Genomic DNA, 14983 nt, shown 5'->3' on the forward strand with positions numbered 1-14983 from the left:
CGATGCCATCCTCTCCGTCCACCCCGGGCCCCGGTGGCACCGTAGGAGCTCAGACTCCGATGGACTGACCGGAGAGGGAGCAGCTCTGGACCAGCCCTATCCAGCCGAACCGCCTCTGAGCCGCTCACGATAAGGACCTGCCAGCCACGCCCATCACTGCGGCGCCCAGTCGGCCCCCAGGCCCCGGCCCGGGGCGCGCGCACGCACTCGCCGGCGCGCACGCACTGCGGGCGCGCGTCCACGCCCGAAAGGACCGCTGAGCCGCAGGGCCCAGTGTGCGTGCCGGGCCGGGGGCCGGAGCGGGTGGCGAGGGAGGCGTGGGTGTACGACCCCAGGGGTCCCTTCGCCCTGGGTTCTGGGCCGCGGGGCGGAGGCGATCCGTTGGTGGGGTCGGGGTCTGGGGACGAGGTGGACGCGGGCCTGGCCTTCCCGGCAGCGCACCGACTGCCCCGCGTGGTGAGGCCCCGTGGGGTGGGGACCCCGCGGGGGGAGGCTCCGTGGGGTGGGGGCCCCGTGGGTGCGCCGCGCTGGAGCCGGGAGGAGCTGGCCGGTGGTTCCCTCCCGCAGACCCGTCGGCCCCAAGATGTCGTACATGCTCCCGCACCTACACAATGGCTGGCAAGTGGATCAGGCCATCCTCTCGGAAGAAGACCGCGTGGTCGTCATTCGGTTTGGACACGACTGGGACCCTACTTGTATGAAGATGGACGAGGTTCTGTACAGCATAGCTGAAAAGGTAACGCATCCCCGCCTCCCAACGCGTCCCGCCTTCCGTTGGGTCATTTCATCGTGTTGGATGGCTTTGCCGGTAAGATTTAAAAGTGCGGCACGTTCACCGGTGAAAGAGAAGCAGTAGGATTCACAAACGGACAGTCTTCCCTTGGGATGTGAGGATGGGCTCCCTGAAATTGGTCAGAATAGCTTATGTTCTTTTCTGGGAGAATTTTCCATAGATTTTCAAATTTTTAAGACGTTCATGATCTCTCCCCCCTAAAGAAGTTCATAATTCCTATTAACTTACAGGGGTTTTAACTGAGAGGGTGTTTTCAAAAATTTACATCTGTAGTGCCCAGAGCAAAACACATTTGCAGACTTTGGCAGGAGCGTAGGAATACGCTTAGTTTAGTTTAGTTTAGTTTAGTTTGAATAGCTTAGTTTAAAAGGATTGTCCTTTTTTTGGTACCATGTTTATTTGTTGCGTTTATAAAGCAGAACATTTATGTTGATAGCATAGTAAATCCCGTTCTTTTTCTTTGGATCGGTTCTTTACCCCACCCGTGCTCTTTTAAGTGACTCGATTTATAGCTTAGAGTGACTCAAATGCAGGAAACATTGGGAGAAAGTAGAACTATACTTGTTAGAGCTAATTTTCCTAATTCTTAAATTTAGTACACTGGATTGTCTGTGGCCTTTGTTTGCTGACAGTAAAGTGCAATTGTAGGGCACTGTTGAATAACCAGGGCTTAATTCTTTTTCTATAATTGTCTCAGGGATTCTAAGATAACTTTGATTTAGATTTTTGCAGGTGTAGCAATAGGGCAAAAGGCAAAAGGCTGTTAATAAAATATTTAACTTATTAACATTCCATAATAATTTGAGAAGTTATTCATTTTAATGAAGAGTAAAAGTAAGAAACATTGAAGCCATCTTTTCTTTCACAGGAGTAGGATATGTTAATATGGGCTGGGTTAAAATAATGCCTTTGAGTAAAGAGTAACAGGTGTAAGGATATATTTTGTATTCAGGAAAGGAAAAATTATCTGACCTGCCATCGGTAATTTTCACTATCTCCTATTTGGTGGAACAGGTAGAGTTGGGGGAGGTGGCCTTGTGAACATTAGGGACTGTCCTTCTGTGTCTGTCAGCGTAAGTATCACTTGGAATACTTACCAAAGTGCATCTCAGAGATCCTGATTCTACAGGTCTGGGGCAAGGTCCAGAAACGGCTTTTTAAAGAAGCTCCCCAGGGAATTCTAACATGACTTTCAGAATCCCCTCAGCGAGGTCAGGGTCAGAGTAGGAGTGCTGTGATTATAGCCATTCCCCTCTTCTTCCTCTTGGGCGCCAAGACATTGAGGGAGCTTGAGGAGGTGCCTGGGGAACTCAGGAGAGCAGGGTTCTCCCCCAGGGGTCCTCCCAGTCCCGTCAGAGGTCAAGAGTGAGGTGGTGCCAGGGAGTCGTGTCTGCATGGCTTAAGCTGCAGTAGTCAAGGGCAGAGACTGCAGACTTCAGTGAAGATGGACGAAGAGACTGTTCAATGAGCGAATCACTGCTGTGTTGACCCTGAAGTAACTTCGGTGTGTGTTCTGGATTCTGCCTTGCAGGTGGCGCATGAGCACCAGGGGCTGTCCAGACCCGGTTGCCCCCAGCACGAGGCTAGGATGGCAGAGGCGCGAGGGTTGTTTGCTCTTCATATCTGAGCAAAACGCAGCGAGATGCTCTTAGCTAGGAGGCAGATTTTGTGTCAGTGTAAGTTTTTAGGGACTTTTACCAGAACTGTTCTTTTCTAATCCCTATATATCAGTCAGAGACCAAATCGCTGTAGTACTAGCAGACGTGCTCTCTTGGTACAGTTTAACTGGGCTCACTTTGAGTGCTTTTCTTTGGTCTTTTAAGTTCTTCCATTTCTTTTGTCCAAAACTTGGATTTCTATTTTAATAAACTTTCAATACTATATTATAGTATAGTTATTCAGAATGCAAGCTTGAAATGCATTACAAGACTATTAATGTTTTATTTTCTACTTAGTATAAGGGCAGAATATGAGTTTATAATTCTGGAAGCCCTTTTCGGGGAAGCGCAACAGGAAGTTTTGAAATTTAAGGTTTTAGTATAAAGAACAATTTAACTGTCTATCTCCCTCTGCAGAGACGGCAGATAATGGGGGATCTTCCTCGTCTTGTTGCGAGCCCTGTTTGGATACCCCAGCTGTTTTAAAGTGAGTAAGAGTCCCAGTGCTGAGGCTGGCCTTGACCGCACTGTCCCTCCTGGAACGGGGCTCACCGACTCGCTGCTTGGTAGCTCCAGCCCCGCCGCATGCTGCGCTCGTTTTGAGCTGTACGGAAAACATAGACATATGTTTAAAGATTTGACAGATGCCTGGAGTTTGGTAGAGTGATAACCAAAATAAAGGTTCCTGTTTAGTGGGTGATTTACGCACAGCTTCGAAGTGAGACTATTTTGTGTACTTCTGAGCTGTCTTGCCATTTTGTAGGAATGCACTTTGCCGCAGCTCACTGTTTCTAAATCCCATTATATTTAAGAATAAGTGGGATGTTTAATTTTGGTCTGTTTAAAAAGCTCATACAGATAGAGTTTAAAATATGCAAAACCGCAGTGATACTATCTCATAGCCATACATGCTAATTAGATTGTACATAAGGTAAATGTATTCATGGAACTACTTAGGAATGACTGCAGGGGGTCATTCTTAAGCATGAGATAAAGTAGGTTGAATCAGCAGAAATTTATGCTCAAATGAGGAGTCTCATAGGAACCAACAGCCAATCAGGGCAAACAGTAATTTGAGAAAATGAAGTTATCATGCAGTTTTTTGATTGCTTTGAAGTGAACTATCTAAAAATGTAAAAATTGACACTTCAGAAATACATAGTGCCAATTGACAGTCAAGAACATTTTTTCCAGAATTTTAGGTGGGTTCTTAGCTAGTGGAGGAGCTCTATACAGAAGGTGGAAGGGTGGCTGGCAGCACCGACGGCCTTGAGCCTTGGTGATTTGCACGAGTTACATTAACCTGGAGGCACCTGGCGGCATGCAGGACCACTGAACTGCGTAATCACTGACTTGCTGAAGAAGCAGGCTGCTTGTAAAATGTGTGGCAGCAGGGTTGGAAAGGATAGTTACTATTTTAGACAATCAAAAGAACATACACTAGAAAACAACTTGATAATAGAAGGGAAATTTGTACATCTGGTTCTTGATTTTAAAAAAAATACTCTTCAACAGCTGGTTAACATTACTGCAAATATAGTGCGCAAAATATTATTGTAGATACTGTAGACTCCTGCAGGTCAGTTTAAAGTACCATTTAAAAAGGTTAAGACCCCTGTGGATAAATGGGCACAGAACTGGAAAAAACGAGGAAATTCCAACGGTTAAATAAACTTCAAAGAAGCACACGTTAAAATAGTGTACTGTCATTTTTCAGGTGTATCAAAGGTCTAACTCTTAGGGCATATGTTGAAAGCCGATCTAACACTCAGGCAGAAGTGAAGCTGGTACCGCCCCTGGGAAGCAGCTCGGCATTGGGTGAAGAGCCCTAAGGACAGCCATGCCTTAGGCTCCCTGAGACTGTTGCTGCGATTGGTAGCAAAGCTGGAAAGAACCATGATGCCCCGTGAAGGGGGAGCACGCTTATGACCGTAATCTCCAGCGTGTGGCACGTGGGCCAGTCACGGTGATAGGCGGGAAATGGACTCCCTGTGTGGTCCTCACGGCAGCTCCCCAAGGCAGGTGCCACAAAGTAGTTTGTCCGGGCTCAGAAATGGGGCGTTAGGATTTAAAGTGGAGCATCTTCTCCCCTGGATGGGATGTTATTTGACCATTAAAAATGATTTCCTAAGAGCTTTATTTAATAACGTGGGGAAACATTGGTTAATGACATTAGCTGGAGAAAAGCAGAATGTATGCAGTTTTCTCACAAGAGAACATGTGGGTCTGGGGAAAGGGAAACATTTACTTTTCATTTTAAAGCACTTATATACTATTGATTTTATTTGACTGTCATATACGTTTTTTTTTTTTTTTTTTGGGCCGGGCTGCGTGGCTGTGTGATGTTAGTTCCCCAACCAGGGATTGAACTCGGGCCCTGGCAGTGAAAGCACCAAGTCCTAACCACTGGACCGCCAGGGAATTTCCTGATTGTCATGTACGTTTAAATTATATAACTTGTTTTAAAAACACTGGGCTGGAAACAAAGCAATGATGTTTCCATTCCATTTCTATGTTTTCAAAATGGACATGTTTTAAATGGAGAAAAGATCATAGACACCTAGCTTATTTCAGTTTTATATAAAAAATACACAAGGGTTATAGTTAATTGCAGATTCATTAATTGATGTGAAACATTCAGGATAAATAGTTCAGCCCATGTAGAAAGCATCACGATAGAATCCGTGCAACCCCCTTTAGGAGAAGCTCTTCCAGAGGAGGGAAGCTGGGAGGGTCACAGAATGAGAGAAAGGCCAGCTGGTGCTGTGGGCCTTCTCCTCCCAGAGCTGCAGGGGCTGGAGGGCCCGTCAGGGCACCTCCTCTAAGGAAGAAGCGGGACCAGACCATCTCTTAATGCAGGTCTGTTGGAACTCAGGATTAGGTAATTAAGGCCATAGTGACAATAATTTATTTCCTGAATTTTGAAATATAAGTTTATTTCTAAAGTTCATTCTTTCAATAAATATCGCAGGTGTGGTTCCCGACCTTGTGAGGCTTCACGTTGACCATGATGTGATTTATGTGGAGGGGAAAAGAAAATGAAATCCTGTAGTGTCAGTTGTTTTTTGCTTCTGAATGAGCTACGGTTTTCTTACTCATCACTGAAGGCAAAAGAAAATAAGGCCTTTTTAGAAAGTCTCACATAAAAACCAGCGTTTACAGTGTGAAAATTATATGACATTGAGTTGGGATAGTTGAATGTCCTTATACATGAACTAGTTGAGATATATTCTAGTAACTTTTAAGAGAATGTGGTTTCTCCGGTCGATTTCTGCTTTAACTTGGAGATTTGGAGGTTCTAGGAACCAGAACCAATTGGCTTTCGTTGGATTGAAGGGTGTCTGGGACTCTTGTTGGATTGGCATTTTATGCTTTAGGAGGCAGATGTGTGCGTGTGTGTTTGTGTTTGGTTACACTGTGATGTTAGTATCTATCTTTTTAATTATAATATCTGTTTTATTATGTGGGAAGAAATAAAATATGTCTGCTTAGCGAAATTGGATGTGGGCAGAACCTTAAAAACCAGCGGGGCAACTTTTGCCAGAAAGCAGTTCCGCCAGCACGTGGCTGTGCTTGCCCGGCCCTCCGCCTCGGTGGCCCCTGCGGCCCCGTGAACACGTGGTGCTCGGCTCCCTCTCTCCGCCTTCTGCAGGTGTGTTCTCCCCTTTCACCAGGAAAGGGCCAGGTGGGGTGGCTGGGAGAGACACCTGTTCTTCCCCTACCCCAGCACCGAGGTCTGTCCGCAGAAGGAGTGCCCACTAAATGTCAACTTCCTTTCCTCCTTTTTCTGGGTGATGGTGGTTTAAATTTCTGTGTTAAATACTTCTTCACATTCCCAAGTAAAGGGGGGAAGACAGTGAACTCCTCTGTACCTATTGCAATCACCAATATTTTGTCAGTCTTGTACCGTTTAACCCCTCAAACACTTTTCGTGCTGCAGTATTGAAAGCAAATCCCAACTACCATATTATTTCATCTGTAAACTACAGTTAGGTTTTTAGAGTTAGTTTTATATGAAGAAACGTTGTGCATTTTCTATGAATCTCCGGGGGCTGCTGTAACAAAGCACCACAAACCGGGCAGATTAAAACAACAGAAATTTATTATCTCACAGCCTGGAGGTCAGAAGTCCGAAATCAAGGTGTCAGCAGGGCCGTGCTCCCTCTGAGACCCTCAAGGGAGAATCCCCTCTTGTTTCTTCCAGCTCCTGGCGTCTTCCACGATCTGTGGCACTCCTTGGCTTATGGGTGTGCATCACTCCAATCCTTTGTGTTCATGTGGCTTCTCCCTTGGTGTGTTTTCACATGGCCCTTTTCCTATAGGAACACCAGTCAGATTGGATTAGGGGTCAGACTCTAGTAAGACCTCGTTTGCCCTTCACTCATGAGCTCTGCAGGCACCCTTTTTCCAGATCAGGTCACATTCTGAGTACTGGGGGTCAGGACTTCAGTATATCTTCTTGTGGGGTGAAAGGACATAATTCAACCCATGATATAAATTGGTATAAGCTTTCTAAAAGGCATTGAGACAGTATTTATAAGGAGCCTTTAAAATGTCATGTCTTTTGTTCTAAAGATTCTATTTTAGGTGTTTATCCTTAGGAAATAATGAAGTATGTATATGAATTTAAGGGTAATAATGTTCACATGTGAATAATTGATATCAATGAAAATCTGAATTATTTATATTCATGAAAAGTCAAAGAAAATAACAGAAGAATGGTAAAAATAATGGCATAGCCACTTGGTGAACTGTTATATAGCCATAAAATTTTGTTTTTGTTTTTCTCTTATGTAAAGTATGTGATTCATACAAGAGGATGCTCACAGTGAAAGCAGGATGCAAAATCTTGTAGTGTGATCACTCTATGGTCACATTTTGTTAAAAGAGTATAAACATATATACCAGAAAAAATGGGAAAGAATATAGTAAAAGTATATTCTCAGCAGTCAGCTCTGGGTGTTGGGGTTGAAGGTGGTTTCATTTACAGTTTTCTGGGTTTTCCAGATGTTCTCTGATGAGCTTGCAGCTGCAGAAGAGATTAAAGAACCTTAGTTACCTGCAGTGTGATTTGGGGTGTTAGGCCGTTAGTCTGTGCAAGTGTCCAGACCTCAGTAAGAGGGGAGTGTGTGGCTGAGTTCCAAAGGCATGTTTTAAAGCAGTTGTTTAATGCGTGTAATTCAGTATTTGTGAAAGTACGAATTGGAAAAGTTCATATAGATTATTACTAGATCAGCGTCAATAATGTATCTGTGGACATTTTCTGCAGGATTCTCATAACTTGCTGTTCTGAAAAACATTAAATGAGATGTTAATGGACAGTTGCTCAGGACCCTGATCCTCTTGAAGTAATTTCCTACATGGCAGCTCTACTGGGAAAAAATGTTGCAGAGTCAGTTTGAAAATTGTCCTGCTATACACAAATTCTTCTGTTTTTGTTTTTGAATGTGCTTTTACAGAATAAAAAGTTGATTTGTTATTTTAGTTTTTTTCCCCCAATCTCCTTTACTTTTAGGTTAAAAATTTCGCAGTTATTTATCTTGTGGATATTACAGAAGTACCTGACTTCAACAAAATGTATGAATTATACGATCCGTGCACTGTCATGTTTTTCTTCAGGTATGTTCTCTTATCTTAAAGTTGTTGTTTAAATTGAATAGATGGTCTGGAAGTTTAATGCAATCAAGATATCTTTAGATTCTTTTATTTAGGAGGAAGTCGGTTATGTAGTCATATCATAATATAGTTTGTATCACCAGGCAATCAATCTTTTAAATAATTTTCAAAGTGACAATTCCAGTTTTAGCATTTACTCAGTAACAAATTACCCTTTTGAAATAACTGCCCAGGAACCTAGGGGAAGTGTTATTAAATGGAAGATGTTCTTACTGAAATTTAAGATACCTTTAAATTTAATCTGTTGATGAAAAATGTCTTTAAAATAACTCACTTTTTAAATGTATCAATGACTCTATTTAGCATCCTTTTGTGATATCCAAGAGGAAAACCTGTACTTAATTACTTTGCTTATAAATACAAAATCTTGTAAAAAATCTTTTATCAGCTGAAAAATTCTGTTGTGTACCCTAGTCAGTCAGTCATTGGCTCAAGGAATAGACTTTCCCTAATCGCCTTAAATTAATTTGTACCCATGATTGACAGGCTTTGCATGGAAGGGGAACACGGAGTGGCTACTGGTTAGGCACACAAGAGTCTGATGCAGACGCAAATACCTTTGATGGTATTTATATAATACAGTTAAGTAACATCATGAGTGAGAAAAAAATGCCGTTGTGGAACTTTAATTTGGAAAGAAATCACCATTTGATACGGTTTTTACTTGTCAAAATTTCGTACTGTTTATTGTTCCTACAAAAGTTAGTAAGTAGCAATATAAACATTAGGCCATACTGCAGAAGCAGAGCTCCCTAATGGTCGAGGAAGGTCTGGGTGGAGTGTGCAGGGTGTGTATTCGGTTTCTATTTTCTGTAACAAACTTGGTGGCTGAAAACGACACCATTTATGAGCTCAAGGTCTGTAGGGCAGAGTCCAGGCAGGCTCAGTGGGTTCTGCCTCGGGGTCTCACAAGGCCGGAGTCACGGGCTGGGCTGTCATGTAGGCAGTTGGTCAGGGAAGAATCCACTTGGCTCACGGGGGCTGTGGGCTGGATCCATCTCCCGGTGATTGGGGGTCTGAGGTCTGTTTCCGCCAGGGCCCCTCTGTCTTCGAAGCCCTGAGCAGTGAGTTGAGTCCTTTTCGTACAGCTGCTCCAACTCCCTGTTCTGCTTTCAGAGGGCACTTGTGATTGGATTAGACTCACCCAATAATCCAGGAAAGTCTCTTTATTTTAAAATCAACTGATGAGTAACCTTAGGGATATGTGCGGAATTCCCTTTGCAGTGTAGTGTAACTGATCAGAGGCGTGGTGTCTGATCATAGCACAGTCCCAGGGATTAGGGCAGGAAACAGCAGGGGTTCTTTTAGCATTTTGCCTACTGCAGCCTGCCCTCCGGCTCCCAAAGATTCATATCCCTCCCATGTGCCAAATTGGGTGTGGATGAGGCTTCCCAGGCGACCCGTTAAGCACAGCTCCCGGACACAGCTTCTTATCTGCGGCCCCCTCTCCAGGACGCAGTGTGGGACAGGCTTAGGAAACGATTTGGGTTCACCGGGGGGCGTCAGGGTTGGGAAGGGGGCTCTGATGCAGCGCTGGGATCATACTCCTGGCCCAGTGCCTGCCCCTGGGAGGGTTCTACCCAGTTTTTTCTGCCTTGTTTATGAAAGGCATTTGCAGCTGGTTCATTTTTAACCTGCTTGCTGCCGGCGGCATTTTGGGGTTGCATCAACTCCTGTCACTGCGTGCTCTGTCCCTCTCGCCTGAGCAAGTCGGGTGTCTGTCCTGGGCACCGGGGCTGCCCTCTGCCCGATGGCTGCTTCCCGGGGGAAGATCCTGTCCTGTGACTGAACATTCTGACTTTTAGGTCTTTTCTAGGTTTCAGCTGAAGGTGGTGTGGCCTCTGTGTCCACAGTTCAGCAGCCATTTCTGGATTTCAGCATCTTTTGCTATCTGGAGAGGCTGAGAAAACCTTCTGGGTTAACGGATCTTACTCCGGGTTGTCTCCCTCCTTTTACTATAAGCAGCACGAAGCCAGGCGGCGCCTTCAGGACGTTGCTTACGTGTCCTCGGCTGGGGTCCATGCTCATGACTTTGGAGCGGCACAGACACTCCGCCGCTGTGCAGCAAGGATCCCTTTCCTCCACGCCCCGAAACGCATCCCCACCTCCTTCCAAGCCCACGTTTCCACTAACAGGCTGTTTAAGGCAATCCTGGCCTTCTCTGCCGCGCTCCTCACGTTTTCCCAGAGCCCTCCAGGTGGGCCGTGGGCACCGCACTGTGTAGGGCCCATCTGGGCGGCTGCCCTGATGGGGAAGGAGGTTGCAGAAAGGAGTCGAGTGGCGCTGTGGCCATCGTGTGTTTTGATAGTTTAGGACTGATGCTGCACTTGGAAAAGGGGACAAAACCCTCTACTGTTTCTGTGACCCAGGATTCCAGGTTTCTAAGACAAGTAGTAACAGTATTTTAATTAATTTATTCACCAAGGATATATACGTATAGAGTCCTGCTGGCTTTTGTGTCTAGTGCTGGGACATTAAGTCAGATAAGACAGGGTTCCTCCTATCACAGACCGTCATCTGATGGCGACAGCTGAGTAAATTAGCACAGGGAACCAGGGAGATGCAAGGGGACGGGTGATAAAGGGGTTCCCAGGCCCAGTTGCAACGTGTGTGTGTGTGCGCGTGTGTGCAGGCTTCCCTACGCCAACAGGCGATTCTTGGACACCCTGCTGGTGGGATCTAGAAGTCACCTTCATTAACAAACTCACTGTGACAGAAAGGGTGCTTATGCACCTGTTTCACCTTTATGGCCCTAAAGTGTCTTCAGGAACTGAGGACTAGAGTCCAAATATCCCATCACTCTTATTGCAGGAAATTCCGAAGGTTTTGGCAGCTGTGAGCCAGGATCTGTGGGTGAAGACCAAATACATATGAGAAATATGTTCTTCTGAGTGACCAAGTATATATTTTTCCTATAAATCACAGTATTGCAGGTATTTACAGAGGCACAGACACTGAGTGCAGCAGGGTGGTGGGAGTGCTCAAAGGCTGCTGGATAAGGTTGGCATGAGCACGTGCATCCCAGCAGGGGCAAGCGCAGGCAGGGCCACAGGGCAGCGCACGCCACACGTCTGGGGACCTGCAAGGGTGAGGGGGGATGGACAGCTGAGGGCTGGGGAGTGGCGGGTGCTGAGGGGAGAGCGGGGCGGGGCCCAGATGCCCGGTTTCCGGGGCCAGTGTGTGGACTTGGAAGGTTCCTGGAAGTGAGTGTTTGCAGCAAGAGAGAAGCATCAGGTCTGCCTTTTGGAAGCTCGCCCTGGCTGAAAGGAGGCCATGCTGTAACCTCAGGATGGATGGGGCACGCACCACGGAACAGCAGCGGGGGGCCAGACGCACAACCTTCCAGAAGCAGGAAGCTAAATTGATAAAAGTCAGTGCAGCTGGTACAGCACACGTTAATGTCTTTATTTTACACAGTGCACGTATAAATTCATTTCAGAAAGAAGCGTCTTGAGAGGTCAGTCTACGAAGAATTATAGAAATGCAAAACATCATATTTATTTCACAATGAGTATGGCTTTCAGTAAAATTTACACCAAGTGTTCACAAGAACACCATGACAAACGCATACATTGCCTTTTTCAGGTAAATCAGTGCAGCCCTCTGGAAAACAGTGTGTCTTTCCAGGTGACTGAAGCTGTGTCCTTTGGCCTTGATTGCCCTGTGGGTTGTTGGTCCTGGGGAGTGCAGAGCACGTGGAAGGAGCTGTGTGCTTCTTTAAGCCGCATTTACGTGGTTTCCAGCCTGCTGAGCAGTGGTGGACGCTCTTGACTGTGTGTGTCCTTGTTCACGTGGGAGATGCAGGTATGTTTTTCATGGGATTCTGTTTCAGAAGGATTTTCATGAGCATCGACCCCCTTTCCCCAACCTGCAGGAACAAGCACATCATGATCGACCTGGGCACCGGCAACAACAACAAGATCAACTGGGCCATGGAAGACAAGCAGGAGATGATCGACATCATCGAGACGGTGTACCGGGGGGCCCGGAAGGGTCGCGGCCTGGTCGTGTCTCCGAAGGACTACTCCACCAAGTACAGATACTGAGCCCTCGCCCAGTCCTGGTGCATGCGGTGCCGCGGAGTCGTTCTCACGTGGAGATATTTTCAACTATTTAAAGCCTTTGAGAAAGCGTTTGGGGAAGTACACGTAGCTCACGGAGCTGGAGGGTTTTGCAGTGAGGGTGGCATTGCCTCCACTTTCGGTCTGCCTGGTCCTTGTATTTTTGTATCAGCAAATATCTGTAAATATCTAGCTGAAATAAATAAAATACGTGGTGATGGGAACAGTCAAAATCATTTATTTCTTATGAAAATGAGTGTACAGATTAGCGATTTTGGTAGTCAAGAATTAACTCTTCACTGGTGAGTGAGGGTCAGGTGTGGGTCCCATGGGGCTGCTGTGTTTTGCACACTTGTCAGTGAGAGTCTATCTGAGTTTCCTGGGTCTCCTGTAATTAGGGCCCTCAGACTGGTGACTTGACACAGTTCTGGAGGCTGGGGTCAGACCCACGTGTCGGCAGGGCTGGTCCTCCGGGGCCTGACGGGGAGTCTGTGCCTAGCCCCCTGCTGGCCCTGCTGGCTTCTGGCATCTTTGGCGTCCCTTGGCTGGTGATGCTTCGCCCCAGTCCCAGCCTTCGTCTTCACGCGGTGTTCTCCCCGTGTGCGTGTCTGTGTGCAAGCGTCCCCACTGGGTGGGGGCCACCCTGCTCCAGCATGACCTCATCTCGACTAGTTACACCTGCAACAGCCCCGTCTCTAGAAAGGGCACATTCTGAGGTCCTGGCGTGAGGATTCCCAACATGCGAACTTCGAGGGGGCACAATTCGACCCACAGCAGAACCAAAGGCTTGAGTTCAGGAAAAGGGAAAAATCATCTTTTATTCTTCTGGTTATAAAAACAGTGCAATAAATAATGATTTTTGGATTCCCTTTAAATATAAAAAGTAAGAGGTGTTTCTCATTCCTCCTGAGATTGTATCTAACGCACTTAAATGCATCGTATTTTCCATAGCAACCATGACCCTTCAGTCCGTGTAGCTAGTTTCCTTATCACAATCTCAAGTTTCTCTCCTGAGTCTCTTATCCCAGCAGCGTGTTGTTGGTTGGGATCTTCACGGGCACATCTCAGGGCACACAGCCTCTGAGGTGAAAGAGGGGGCATACGGCATGGAGGCAGCCCGGGGCCTGTGGGGGGCACACCCTGGAGCCCCTACCTGGTTTCACAGCCAGGCTCTGTTGTTACTGAGGACCTTGGGCGAGTGGCCCCCAGAGCTCCGTTTCCTCCCGTGTGAAGGGGGTGATGGTGTCTGCTGTCCGACGTGTGCTACACGCAGATCAATTAGAACAGTGCCTGGTGGGCCCTCCGTGGTGTGAAAACACCCACTGCCTCGTCAGATTGACTCACTGTTGAAACATGAGTACATACCAAAGCATGACATCAACAAATACAGAAAAAAGCTACATGCTCACACGAAGGAGTGTACTTTTAAATGGATATAAAATTCAAATGTAAATCTGCAGTTTAATATCTCCAGCTTTAATTTTCCCATTTACAAAATAGTGTAATACCATATCAAATGAGGTGCTAATGAAAAAAGTCAACGTGACCCCAAGTACCTGGCATATAAGAGACATTCAATAGTATACTTCCGGGACTTCCCTGGTGGCGCAGTGCTTAAGAATCCACCTGCCAATGCAGGGGACACGGGTTCGAGCCCTGGTCCGGGAAGATCCCACATGCCGCGGAGCAACTAAGCCCGTGCGCCACAACTACTGAGCCTACGCTCTAGAGCCCACGAGCCACAACTACTGAAGCCCGCGCACCTGGAGCCCGTGCTCTGCAACAAGAGAAGCCACTGCAATGAGAAGCCCGCGCACCACAACAAAGAGTAGCCCCCGCTCACCGCAACTAGAGAAAGCCAGAGCGCAGCAACAAAGACCCAACACAGCCAAAAAATAAATAACTAAATTTATTTTAAAAAATAATAATAATATACTTCCAACACTTACTCAAAACAAATACTGTAGCCAGTAATCACCTGAAAAGATGCTCACCGTCATTAGTCACTGAGGGAATGCAAATCAAAACCGGGAGATGCCACTTCACACCCACTAGAATGGGTGTGGATAGATTCAAAGGTCACTTATTACAAGCGTTGACAAGGATGTGGAGAAATTGGACCCTCATACTCTGCTGGTGGGAAGGTAAAGTAGTGTAGTCACTTTGGAAAACAGTTTGGCAGTTCCTCAAAAATTAAAATGTAGAATTTCCATTTGACCCATCGGTGTCACTCCTAGGTATATATCTCAGAGAATCGAACATGTATGTCCACACAGAAAGTTGGACACGGACATTTATGGCAGCATTATTCATAAGAGCCAAAGAAGGCAGACAACTCAAATGTCCATCAACGGCCGAGTGGATAAAGACAATGTGGTACATCCATGCAATGGAAAATCACTTGGTCATAAGAAGGAATGAAGTACTGACATAGGCTCAAAACTTGAAAACGTTAAGGTAAGTAAAAGAAGCTAGTTACTACATAGTGTAAGATCCCATTTATAGGAAACGTCCAGAATAGGTAAATCCAAAGAGACAGAAAGTAGATTAGTGGTTGCTTAAGACTGGGGTGAATGGGGAAATTGGGCAGTGATAGCTGACGGGTACAGAGTTTCTTCTTGAGATGATGAAAATGTTCCAAAATTGATTGTGGTGATGGTTGTACATTTCTGTGAATATACCAAAAATCATTGAATTGGATGCTTTAGTTGGATGAATTGTATGGCATGTGAATTATATCTCTCATTGATAAAGCTTTATTAACTGTTAACAAAAAATAAGCAAGCAAAAAGGTT

General features: G+C 46.0%; 1 protein-coding gene across 3 annotated transcripts; it reads left to right on the forward strand.

Annotated features, from left to right (window-relative positions):
• Nucleotides 1–210: 210 nt before the first annotated feature.
• Nucleotides 211–12408, forward strand: TXNL4A (thioredoxin like 4A). Of its 3 annotated transcripts, XM_061169815.1 has the most exons (5): nucleotides 651–736; nucleotides 2325–2469; nucleotides 2869–2938; nucleotides 7967–8070; nucleotides 12002–12408. In XM_061169815.1, the coding sequence occupies exons 4-5, from the start codon at nucleotides 8027–8029 to the stop codon at nucleotides 12171–12173; spliced, it is 216 nt and encodes a 71-aa protein (XP_061025798.1). In that variant the 5' UTR covers nucleotides 651–736; nucleotides 2325–2469; nucleotides 2869–2938; nucleotides 7967–8026; the 3' UTR covers nucleotides 12174–12408. The 3 variants fall into 3 exon arrangements, with proteins under 3 accessions (XP_061025797.1, XP_061025796.1, XP_061025798.1); XM_061169814.1 differs by lacking the exons at nucleotides 2325–2469; nucleotides 2869–2938 and adding an exon at nucleotides 211–275 and having other exon boundaries at nucleotides 568–736; XM_061169813.1 differs by lacking the exons at nucleotides 2325–2469; nucleotides 2869–2938 and adding an exon at nucleotides 312–456 and having other exon boundaries at nucleotides 568–736.
• Nucleotides 12409–14983: the final 2575 nt, after the last annotated feature.

The sequence above is a fragment of the Eubalaena glacialis genome, chromosome 15 (genome assembly GCF_028564815.1).
Source record: "Eubalaena glacialis isolate mEubGla1 chromosome 15, mEubGla1.1.hap2.+ XY, whole genome shotgun sequence".
Lineage (NCBI taxonomy): Eukaryota > Metazoa > Chordata > Mammalia > Artiodactyla > Balaenidae > Eubalaena > Eubalaena glacialis.

What these genes read in the sequence shown, in the direction of transcription:
- TXNL4A (XM_061169814.1), top strand. Translation starts at nt 584, where the DNA reads ATGTCGTACATGCTCCCGCACCTACACAATGGCTGGCAAGTGGATCAG. An exon ending in TGTACAGCATAGCTGAAAAG is followed by an intron (nt 737 to 7,966) that starts GTAACGCATCCC and finishes CTTTACTTTTAG; the next exon opens with GTTAAAAATTTCGCAGTTAT. An exon ending in ACTGTCATGTTTTTCTTCAG is followed by an intron (nt 8,071 to 12,001) that starts GTATGTTCTCTT and finishes CCCAACCTGCAG; the next exon opens with GAACAAGCACATCATGATCG.